General features: G+C 38.9%; 2 protein-coding genes across 3 annotated transcripts; one reads left to right on the forward strand and one right to left on the reverse strand.

Moving 5' to 3' along the window:
- The first annotated feature begins 590 nt into the window (after positions 1-590).
- cipca (CLOCK-interacting pacemaker a) lies at positions 591-6800 on the forward strand. 2 transcript variants are annotated; one of them, XM_085391984.1, is made up of 4 exons: positions 591-726; positions 2115-2226; positions 2629-2798; positions 3911-6800. In XM_085391984.1, exons 2-4 carry the CDS (start codon positions 2121-2123, stop codon positions 4694-4696), a joined length of 1062 nt encoding a protein of 353 aa, XP_085248110.1. In that variant the 5' UTR covers positions 591-726; positions 2115-2120; the 3' UTR covers positions 4697-6800. The 2 variants fall into 2 exon arrangements, with proteins under 2 accessions (XP_085248110.1, XP_085248111.1); XM_085391985.1 differs by having other exon boundaries at positions 597-731.
- Positions 6801-7340: 540 nt separating this feature from the next.
- Positions 7341-11295, reverse strand: zdhhc22 (zDHHC palmitoyltransferase 22). The gene is made up of 3 exons (XM_085391820.1): positions 11228-11295; positions 8945-9502; positions 7341-8526 (listed from the first exon to the last, which is right to left on the reverse strand). Exons 2-3 carry the CDS (start codon positions 9498-9500, stop codon positions 8249-8251), a joined length of 834 nt encoding a protein of 277 aa, XP_085247946.1. The 5' UTR covers positions 9501-9502; positions 11228-11295; the 3' UTR covers positions 7341-8248.
- Positions 11296-12394: the final 1099 nt, after the last annotated feature.

Here is a 12394-nt window from a genome sequence, read left to right on the forward strand (position 1 = left end):
GGCCGTTTACATTTGTAGGCTAAAATATCAAACACGGTAGATTTTTTTAAAAAGACGTTTTTCAGCCTAAACAACTAGTCTGATGGGGTTACGCACACCATAGCGTAACCCCATCAGAGCATAAGTCTCAAAACAAGCTCCTCTTTCGCCAACCCCAAGAATAAAACATGTACTTCACCCGTTTCCGTAGCAACCTTTATGTATCAGGTTATTAACGCCCTTAATAGTGTCTCACAGGGAGTTGTTGTTCCCGTCACAGCTCTTAAAAGTACACTTCTTAAAACCACCTAAATTACAACCACTAAAAACTGGACTTATAACCCCATCATCTGAAAACCCTTACTTACTTTTAGAAACTTATCCAGGAGGTTGCCGTAACAGACAATAAAGTTGCAAATGTGTTTTGTGCTTTTTTGTTAAAAAAAAAAGATTTAAAAAAATATGATTATTATTTAATACTTTCAGAAATGTATTCCATAACAAACTAATTCACAGCATGAATACTTAAATGCAAATGATTTTCTGTCACCGATTTGTTTAAAACCATATCTGCGTGAATGCGCGCACGTAATTGTGTTTACCTGTAAGACCGCGTGGAGGGCGTTTATTTTGTAGAGCACATAAGTAGAGCTGGCGTTAGCAACACGGGAGTTGGGTGGCTTTAACTAGCCACATATTTTCAAGCTACTAAAGTCGGATTTTCGCTTTGAAGCAAACGACGTCTTGGTAAGGTTTGTCGAAATTATGCTGGTACTCATATTGCTTATCGATCTCGTGATAGCAAGAGTTCTGATCTAAAGCTAAGGTAGCTAGCAGCTAGCGTTACCCAGCTAAATGAATAGTAAACAGATAAAACATACTGTCGATGATACAGACAGCAGCTAATGTTGCTTTCCATATTTTGTTATTGCAGAAGCACATTTGTGTAACCCTAAAGCTGTGTGTGTGTGTTTGTGTCGCGTACGTTGTTTGACGTTAACGGCCAATGTTGACAAAGTTGCGTGTATAGCAAAACAATGCTAGCTGTAGCTAGTTAAGAAGTTATAAACGCTGGACTGGTCAGCATCCCAGCTTTATAACAATGATTGTCTGCACGGACTTCTTTATTTGTTGTTTTTGCTGGGTAAGTACGACATTGTTTTGTTTTGTTTTTTTAAAGTGTGTCTTGCCATGACTAGCCATCGCAGTGAGTGGTTGTGGGAGGGTCACAGGCCCTTCATCCAATCGTTCAGCTCGAGTTTGTAAAATGGGAGACGTAAGGCAGATAATAATACGCTTTTATGATGTTAAAACATTACGTAATCCCGTTTGTGGGTGTGCGCCTGCTCTTTTCAGTATGTTGAAAAATAAATACAGTCATGTACAGTATGAATGCAAAGTACAGGCCTTAAACGTGAAGTGATGATCAGTCTTGTAAACAATTCAAAGTAGAAGCTCTAAAAAGACAGATTACGTATTAACTAGAGGTGAGTGTTTATACTGTGACTGTTGTGCTTTTAGTCATTATACACTGTAAATCGTATATAGTAATGAGTTACTATGAAAAAATTATAGGCAAGGACAAATTAAGGGAACAAGCTGAAGCCTTGGCCCTGCTGTGTCTGAGTGGCCACCTTTATCTTGTGATTGTTTACAATTATAATTGGCTGCTGTTTATTTATTTGTTCCTAATTTATATTTTATATAACTAGATTGTCACGTAAGATATGACATGTGAAACAGGTAGGTTTGCTAAGGCCTAAATATTGTAGTTTATAAAGGTTTGTAAAATGTGTAAATTATTAGCAAAAACAATCATTGTGACCCATCTGTCTGTAGCCAAAGATCTTTAAAAAGTCTCAATGTCTTCCATAGCCAAATAGGATAATGTGTCACCTGTCATGAAAAAAATCCAAAGAAATGGAATATTACTGTTTTAAAATGGACATGCTACTCATAGATATTTAATATTCTCTCCTTCCCAAGTCACAGAATGGATTTAAAAATAAAGAAAAAATGTCATCAAACTGTATCACAAACTTGCATAAGACTGTCCTGGAGAAATTAAGTTGCAGTTATTTAACTTCGTCTGTCCATGTGTTTTTGTTTTTTTCTTTTGTTTTTCTCCTGGATAGACCATCATGAACCGGTTTAATCAACCAGGCAGTCACAGGACTCTGCCGTTCACCCGGACATCGCACCTTGGAACATGCAAACAAGACCTGGAAAGAGATTCAGGCTTCTCAGGTTTGATTTGCTTACATTCAAAAAAAAACTAGCATGCCTTTTAAGTCTTGTGATTGTGCAAAATATTCTTGATTTTGTCTGAAAGAACACGTGTCTTGACCTGGGATATAATTAGCCTTTATATAATTACAAATAATGTCTATCAGTTCATGAACAAGGTCGACCCTAATCAAATGTGGAGATCTAGGTCACATTTTCTATGTAGGTTATTTACAGTATGGGGGTTGACCTGAATTTGATTTAGCCCTTCACATTAAGATGATAGTATCCTTTTTCAGACACGCTACAGATATTTATCTACATCTGCCACTGTTTTCATACAGCTAATGTTTTTCCACACAGAGCAGAAGCCTTTCTTTTAAACATGATGAGCCTCATATATGTGTCGTGTTGTCCTCTCAGATGCTAGCTCGGAGTACCTCAGCACAGTCGAAGTGACTGACTCTGAAGATGCAGCAAGAAATGGGTCAATAGTCAGCCAGGAGCCAACTGGTCCACAGGTGGCTGTGATGGGAGGTTCATACACTGGACTGTCTCCAATGATCATCATGAACAACTTCGTGTTAAAGCAGGTAAAATATTTCAATATTTGTCTGAACAGACTACTGTGTATTTCATTACTCTTAGAGTGTTTTATTGCTATATTGTCTTTGAGCTTTAGTGCTCAATGGAGCATTGTTTGGCTCAGAGTGTTTTGTACTCTGAACTTTTAGAGAAATTAGTTAAAAGCTTAATTTTGGATGGAGTTTATTAACTCAAATTGAGCATTCAGATCTGTCTGTGCATGTTGTGGGTAATGTTGTGTTTTAACACTTTCCTTAGACTGTGTATGATCTGGGGCTGGGCAGTTTTCTTTATAATTCAATTGTGCTATCCTCTGAGATCAGCAAAAGTGATATCAATGCTGCTGAATTGGTGGTGGGTTAATGTGCACTCACTGAGGTAATAATATCCACTCCCAGTAAGTCATACTTTGTACCCCAAACACACCAAAAGCAATAATGCTACTGTTTGATGATGATTCAGCCTTCCATAATTAGAGTTTATAATAGAACAGTTATTAGCTGAACAGTGAAAACATTATTACATCATTACCTATAGCTGCCTCTCCTTTAAAAAAAAAAAAAAAAAACTTTTGGGGGGGGGCTACAATCCTCCTAAGTTGTTCAGTCTGTGTTTACTTGTGTAAAATCTCTCACCACTCTACACAAAGCTCTCACCACACACAGTGGCCTCTTTCACCGAAAAACACACACATACACCCACAAAAGTTGAAAGCGTGAGATAAACAGCGAACCCGGCAAGCACTCACATGGAGCTCTCGTTTAAATAAAACCAACAGATATAAACACCCTCTGTTTTGTCTCACTTTGATATTATGATGATGGTTCAGTGTAGCAGGTCCTCTCCCTAACACACAGACACACTTAAGTCATTCATCCATTTCAAAGTGGAAGAGAGGCCTCTCAAGTATCTTATTATAATGCAGAGATGCCAACAGCAGAACTAACCAGACACATTAAATGTAATATAAATGGAAGCTTGACAATCCCTGAGATCATCGACTATAACCCTGTAACTCTGTCATGCACTTTATGTTTAACAGCTACCATATTATAGATAGTATAAGAAATGTTTTATAACATTAAAGGTCTGTTTGTTTGTTTTTTTTCTTATTTTCTAGCAATCATCCACAGCTCCAGCAGAAAAACAGTGGAACTTTCCTTCACCATTGGAAATAATGCCTCAGTCACAAGTGGTTCTTCTTCAACCCATGCTATCAAATGACAACAACAGCTCTCCTAAGACTGGCTCTGAAAACACACGTCAGTCAAAAAGCTACATGCCCATCCTCAAATCATATCCCAAAATTGCCCCGCATCCCATGGACACACCCACTAAGAGGGTAGGATCCTCAAGGGTGAGGGGGAGTACAGCAGCAGGATATAACCAGCGACAGAGGAGGCATCATCATGGCCACAGGGTGTACAGCACCCCCAGCCCCCTGTCAGCACTGCAGATGACAGCCCAAACCACATCCAACTTTGAAGCACCAACAAACCAAGCACAGAGTCAAGAGCAGCTTATCAAGTCTTTTTCCTCACAGGTAGGAACCAGCTCCCTGCCCTCCTACACAGATGAATTTAGGACTCTAGCAGGAGACAACAGGATGCTTGATGACGAATTCGAGGATGAGGACTCGATGCGCACTAATAAGGAGAAGCGCTTCAGCAATACCTACAATATACTCAACAAGTCCGGCTTGCTGGGGATCACCATGCGCACAAAGCAGCTGATCAAAGAGAATAAGCGCACCCAAGACCAGCTGCAGCAGCTTCAGGAGCAGACGACTCTGCTGCTGGAGGCTCTGAGCAGTGGAAACCCACAACTCTGGACTAAACTCCAGCTTTCTCTCCAGGACACAGAAAAGGAACAGTGGGGGGCGAAACCGCAGAGCATCCTAGCTTAAAATATGTACGGACATAATCAGTAGTCCTGAATCTGGAGACGAGGATTAATCAGGAGGCCACAGGGGGATTTAATAAATGTGGATAAATTGTGTTAAATATACTCTTGAACTAAACTTTAAGCTTTCAGACCTTTATCAGTAGGCTGTAGGTATTAATCACTTTCTGCAGCAAAGTTTAGAAATTAGACAGTTTTGGAGCAGCTGGTTGGATATAAAACTAAAGGTCTGTCTCATATTGCATGTTGTTGTTCCGACGACATCAGAATTGATATTACTCCAGGACCGTCACTTCAAACGACCGGTCACATTGTTGGGATGCAGTAGCTCTGCAACTTCGTGATAAAGGATTGTGAAAAACCAGCAGAAGTGATATGGGAAGTCAAAAGCTATTTTCAGCCGCTCCATTGTCACAAGGGTCCCCACAGTGGGTAGTTCCACATGTTTGATTTGGCAGAGTTATTATTCCAGATGCAACCCTAAAGGGGATTTCTGTCTCCAACCTAAATATCATTACGGAGTTGGAGAATGGGAATTCAGAAAATGTGACATAAAGAGCAAGAAAGTCTGTATAGATGACATATCAGGGTAGATGAATAGGTTATATTCAGTCATATAGTGCTGATCTGCCCAGCCAAACATCTTCACAGGATAGCAGTAATTATATTTGCTGCTTGTGGTGACATTTCCTATACTTCTTACCCTTAGCAGTGTCAACAGTGACTGGGCTAGTAGAGCAGAAGATATCATTGGCATGCTTAACAAGCGTTTGTGTTTTTGCTCTCAGTCCCAGAAGAGGAAGGCAAAAATTTGCACTGCTGGTTTAAGCTTAGGCAATGAAACTACATAGCTACATTTATGGGGAAAAGGGGGGTTGCAGTTGTAGTTTTAACTGCATGTTAGAAAAGGGCAGAGTCATTTGCTCTTTTTCTCTTAGTTGCACAGTCGTGACGCAATAATGTGATCGGTCCACAGACACTAAAACGCTGACATCAGATCGTGCTGAGGTCGAAGCAGCCGTTCTTATGAGTTGGGAGTTAGGAAGCATGCTTGTATTTCGAACCCTTGCCTATAATGAATTTTCTTGCCTCTTCTGTTTCAAAATAGCAAGTATCACTTGCAATAGGGCTATGGCTTCTGTGTCAAACTCCTAAGTGTAGGGATGCACTGATTGTGAAGTACTGACACCAGTGTTTAGCCGATAGCCCAGGCTGATACGTTTTTATTTTTCTCTTTGTTTTGTTGAAAAGTTGCAAATGTTTAAAATTCTTTCATACTTTGTCACGCTACCTTTTCTCATTAAAACCAGCTCAAAATTGATGGCACACTGTAGATAAACACTGGCCTCTCACTTTGATAAGTGTTGTCTTACGTGCTGAGAAGCCAGTGGTCATCCACATGATTGATTTCAGTTCGTAATGATGTTCGGTCAATATATCGGTGCATCCCTACTTGATTGCATTAATGCATGCCTTACAGCACATACAAAGACACATGGGGTTTACTCCTTATACGTGGCATGAATGTTGCTAGTGTGGAGAAAGTATGAGGGTTATTTACTTCTTAGATCAAATCCATCTTTCATCTTTAGTCAGCAGGTTCCTGTGATCTTTGTTTTTCTTTATCCTTTATTTCTAAACTGGTAAATCAAACTGATAGAGCTGATGCATCTTTTGTAGGAAGTGTCTTTTCAAACGGTGTCTGATTCACAGAGAGTTCAGATGGCTTGCTAAATCGTAACAGTTTGTTTTTCGTTTAATGGAAGTTTATTTGGTGTCAGTATTATTTATTTGTAATGATGTTTCTGACCAAGACTAAAGTTGTGTGAATACTGTAAACAGAGATTATTGTACGGATTTGGCCAGTTCTGGTAAAGTAAGCTTCTTTTTTATTATTATTATTATTATTAAATAGAAACTTCATACCTACAGCTTGTAGCAGGTGATGTGCTGTAGCTATATAACTGTGTTGCCTTTGGATTTGTTGCTCTCATGTTCATTCCTGCTTTAATTTTTGCTTATTATTTAGTATTAATTTAAACTTTAAAACAATGAAGTGGGCTTGTTTTGTTTCATTTCTCAGATTTCTGAGTTGCCTCTAAACATAAGCATAAGATAATGTGAATATAAATGTTTATCAGAAGCCCTGCACCTCTTTCTTTTTTTTTTACCGGTAAGTTAATGTTGTATGTTATGTCGATGCTTGAGCAGCTAAGATTTCTTTATTTCTTTTTGAGCTTAATTTGGGAGAAAGTTTAATATACTTAAGGGTTTCCAAAGATTTATTCTTCTTTGAAGTTGTATAACCACCCACAGTGTGGTTAGATAATGCATTCAAGTTACAGTATAGAAATCATAAGCACAAGTTAAATATTAAGTCTAGGTTCACTTTGATTTGTTTTCAGGACCACGATTTGCATACCCCAACATTAGTAATTAACCTGAATATTAAAAATGAATCAAAAGCAGTCTTGGTTTTAAAAGGGCAAAAGGAGGGTGGCAAATTATTACAGTTTGGATACTTTTTTTTTTTTCTGATATTGTCAAGTGTGCTTTGTGTAAAACTGTTGGAAGACCAGTGTGTCATTATTAAAGACAATAATTAATCACTTGCTGTGATTTGAATACTTTTATTGGTATAACAGGAATAGACAAAATATCTCTAGAAAGTATACTTATTGAAACCCAAAACCTGTTCGACATGAGCAGTGTATTTGTAGCTGGAGTCACAGAATAACAGTGAAAAGTCCTTAATAATAATATTATTATGCAGAGCGCCTTATTATTAGCAGTGTAGTGAATACCTCATCTTTGGGGTCAGCTATAAGCAAATAAGAAATGACTTTATGGCACATTGTGAATAATAACACTGGATAATCGAATATTAATCATCTTCCCCACCCATTTTCCAAAGGAGCATTCCCTCTTCACACTGCCTGAGTCACATTACTTTGAGTAGAGTACATCAGGCTAAACATGTAATTGTCACAACAGTATTGTCAAACCCGGCAGTTTATGCTGCAGACAAACGGCTTCTTTGTCTGATAGCCCTTAACGACAAACGAGAGTCATTGTCACGAAAACTACTCGGAGTTTCCTGAACGGCGCTTTGTAGCATCTTAATAGGATGTGTGGAAGAATATTGCACTTTGATAATCTCAGAGCACCGCATGGCACAGGCTGTCAAATAATACAAAATTGCAAAGCTGTGAAGGCATGCAAAGCCATCTTTATATTTTGATGCAAGCGTTTATAGTAGCGTAAGTAAAACTGCTGGATTCCCAAAAATGACCAACTTATTTGTCTTAATATTGCCTTTTTAAAAAGCTACCTAAAGGATACACTTAGACTACACGCTTATTTCACATTGCTTGTATGGCTCCTGTCCTTAAAGGAATGTGTGCTAACAGCTATTTCACAGACTATTTGAAACGTCAAAAAGCATCCTCTCTGTGTTCAAAATCGTTCCCCACATGGGTCTTTAGACAGCATTTTCTACAACATGTGTCACTTTTTTGACCTGTGAGGAGCTATTGTTACGATATGAGGTTTTTCTTCAGTCCTCTTTATGGGCATCTGCGTCTTCAGAGCACGTCTCTACTGTCTGCACAGGCAGTATAAGACCAAGCATCCAGCGGGTGCCAAAGACGTCCTTGAGGTTAGCTCTCCAGGGGTTGCAATTCTCTGCAAGTTGCCCTCTCTGCATCTGACACCATGTCTGCCCCCGGGCCACCAGCAGCACCTGCTGACAACAGAAACCTGCACACACCAAACCGATGCCCAGCCACACGTACAGCATCAGCACCAGGAACAACTGCAGGCCTGAGATTGTTCCTGTGAGGAGATATTGAGGAGGAGAAATTACTGTCGCATATATTATTGTTAGAATGGTGGATGGTTGTAGTAAAGAAAAGAGTATTAAATGAGGTCAGTGTATATACAAGTAATACCTGTTAGCCTGAAGCTCAGGCAGACTGACCTAAATGCTTAGTTTAAGACCATTTTGATCTCAGTGAAAGCAAATATCATTAGTGTGGCCTAGCTTTGCAAAAGCCCTGCCGCCGTGCTGTTTTAACCTTCTGTTTGCAAAGGGCATCTAATCAGGACAAAGTTAGCTGAACGTGCATGAACTGAGAGGCTGCGCCAAGATCCAGTTTGTGAATCATGCAAACTCTAGCAGACTCCAACAATAAAAATATTGAGTTGTTAATTGGTGTCCCCTCTGCGATATCAGCTTTAATGGAAAACTCACCCATGAAGAAGTAACCAGTGGAGAACGGGAGAAGAGTCAAAAAGGTCAGGGGGTTCTCAAAAGAGATAGAGTACTCCACTGTTAGAAAGGCCACGCCAAGAACCAAAGAGTATAAACATGTGCAGGATGTGTAGATGCAGAACATGATGAAGTAGCGCATGTTTTTGTTGCCGATGCAGTTTCCAGTGAAGAAACAGTGGTGGTCCCTCTTAAGGATAACCTTCTTGCAAAGTTTGCAGAAGTGACGGCCGTTTAGGAGGTAGTGCGCGTCCACTTTATCTGAGCAGTGAGGTGAACACACTGGAATCACAGTCTCGTTGGCACTCTCAGCTGGGTATTTAATAGTCATTATGTAGTTCCCTAACGCATTGAACATCAAGAAAAGGAAAATAACTGTATGTAAAACTTTGGACCCGTCCAGTGATGTACCCTGACTTGGGAAAATTGTTGGAATGAAGAAGCCAAAGTGAAAAATGAAGGTGACTGCTGTAGCCGTAAAAAAGTACGCAGGTGCTACAGCGTTGAGAAGTCTCAGTTTTAACATCCGGGTGAACATATCTGTGTGGGAGCAAAGAACACAGTTAGCAGTGCAAGTGCAAGTAACTGTAAACGTAACTGCGCAGAAGTTTCTGGTCAGTTTGAAATGTTCTTTCTTCTGAAAGCAAAGCACGTTTGTTTGTATCTAATATAACAAGAACAATGACCCAAAATGGTCTAAATCACAACTAATGGTCTGTGGAATCATAAATGATTTATCATTTTAAATGGAACATGATAATAAATTGAATGAAATGGCCTGTTTACATCAACCACCGCTCTTTCTGTGCACATTATGTTACTTAGTTCAAGTTTATTGTGCTAAAAGTCTGAGCATGCGTAGAGAGCTGAACACAGTTGTGGTCAGAGGTTTAGATTCACTCATCATGGGCATCATACTCCCTTTACAAACCACCTCACGTTGGCTTGTATGGGTGTTTATCCTTTTTTAGGTAAAGGCCCTGATGCTTGCACAGTTTTGTGGAGGGAGCAGTACTTCCTGTTTTATAAAATCTGTTCTTGCTCTCTCTCTCTCTCTTTTTTTTTTTTTTTTTAAGGTTACTGCATGGATTAACCTCTTATTCCTTAAAGCAAGGACAAAGTGATCATTTTCCAGTCCTTTTTTTAAATTTAGAGACTATAATCAGACTGAGACAGCCAATCCAGGCACTTATTTAGCCGCACTTATTGCTTCTCCAATCAGCACACTATTTTCAGTTGTGCTGACATAATTGGAAAATGGTTTTTCTAATGACTAATCAGGTTTTTAATATAACAAACTTGCATTAGGAAACACGAGGTGCCATCAAACACGCATTTGCTGAAAATAGGTCTCTGTATGCAAACACAGGTATTCATGATGAATCACTCTCAACACTTTTTACCAATTTCATGTTAGATGCAAACACAAACGTGCAGCCAAAACAGAAGATACTATAGTACAGTTTTAGCAAATAGACAAAACAAATTCTCAGCTTATGAGGATTGCTAAGTACCTAAAGAATTGGCAGTGCTGTTTGCAATTTAAGGGGCATCAATAGTCTTAATCCAGCAGTAAAGTCATTTACTTGTAGGGAGATTATTACATTAAGATACTTGAATTAAATAGTAGCAAATTGGAGGGAATGACCCTTCCAAGGACACAGTTTGGTCTGAGGAGAGATCAGGTAGTTCTTCCTTTCCATTGTGTCCAAGTGCTTGTTCACAGGGGATAACTGTTTAGTTCTATGTCTACTACTGAATGCTCTTTACCTGACAATTTGAAACCCTGAAATAAATCACACTGAATCCAAACCATTTACAAAGAGCACAGTGCAGAAATGTGAATAGAAGAGAGAATGTAAGCCTGCCGCTTAGAGTTAAAAACTAATTTCTGAGCAAAGTGGGGGTGGGGGACTCCCAGGGGCCACTGAGAATAGCAGTAATGTCTTATCCCTCCCTCTGTCATCGCATAACCTGCAGCACTGAAGGATTTGCAAATCACAAGATAGCAAACGACGAAAAGGAAAGAGGGCGGTCTCGCAGACCAAATTTAAAAGTTGGTCTTTACGTCCCTCATTAGAGGGCATCGACACTGTGGATGCTACAGAAAACAGAAAGCATTTATAATATAACTGTAGTTATCCATCTCCTTCGTGTTCTGTTTTCTTTCAGAATTACATTATATCGTTTCCAGTATGTTAATGATTGCGCCAGTAATGTTATTTGCCCATAATTTCATCTCCATGGCGCGACGCATCTGCCTACCTGCAGATGTCAGAGAGCGGAGGAGCTGTCCTTTCAGCACTACGGAGCCTCGGAGCTCAGGAGCTTCTTCAAACGCACACAAGAAGGTTTCTTTGAGAGGCACTGACGTCGTTTTTACATCACCACATTAACTCCTTTGTCTACCGCCGCCTGCTGGTCCGGATGCGTCTGTGTTCCTCTTTTTCTTCACGTGTCCCTGTTAACAAGACAAAAAAGAAATTTCAACAAAGCAAAACAAGTATTATTATTTTCACATGGTTAATTCCCCATATTTAAGTCCATATACATCCATTCAAAAAGTATATATTTATATAATAGTACATTTTTATAAGATTAATCCTTCACTTTCTTTCCATGTGAACAACTATTATTATTACAGCATGTGAACAGTCTGCAGTGTTTAGGGTCAATGCAGGAAAGAAAGAATTCAGTAGGTGGCAATGTATCCTCAGTTATCTGACGTCCCATGCTGTTAGCGCAGAGGTCCATAAGCTAATTTTAGCAATTTCAATAAAATAAGCTTTACTCACAGGATGTAAGGCAGCTCAATGCATTTGATTTCTTTTGTTAACATGACATGACTCTCACAAACACTCCATACTAAAATACATCTTGTTGTGCAGGAGTCATAAAGGCATCAATTTTCAACATCTCACAATATAACAGGAAATTATAACTCCATTGGCAAGTCTACATGTTTACCCATCACCCAATGGACCACTATCAGTCAGGTATTGGCCTCTCCCTGTTACAAACAAATATTCTTTTTATTATTTTGTCTTTATTTAAAGTACAATTAACTTGAGCACTAATACATTTTGCATCATATCTGTTACCAGGTTAAGTCTGAGATAGATCCTCAGTATCCTTAGAGTAATGTCTCTAAAGAGCTTTCATTTCATTACTTTAGTCTAGAGACCTCTCCTTTAAGGTAACATAAGATTATTGTTAATATTAAATCCTGTCTCGCTGATATTGAGATTTCTTTTTGAAAAGACACCTGTCTGTAAAAACACATACAACATTATAAACAGGAGATATTATATGTGTTCATAAAGTAATAAAAGCATGTGCAATAGGGAGCACAGGTAAATAAATATAACCTTTTTAAAATTTTCCTGTGAAATATTAGATTGTAGCTTTAAAATCTTTTGTACCTCATTCCTT

Source organism: Rhamphochromis longiceps, linkage group LG19 (assembly GCF_057381845.1).
Source record: "Rhamphochromis longiceps isolate RC_006_pf linkage group LG19, R_longiceps_female_GT1.1, whole genome shotgun sequence".
Classification (NCBI taxonomy): domain Eukaryota; kingdom Metazoa; phylum Chordata; class Actinopteri; order Cichliformes; family Cichlidae; genus Rhamphochromis; species Rhamphochromis longiceps.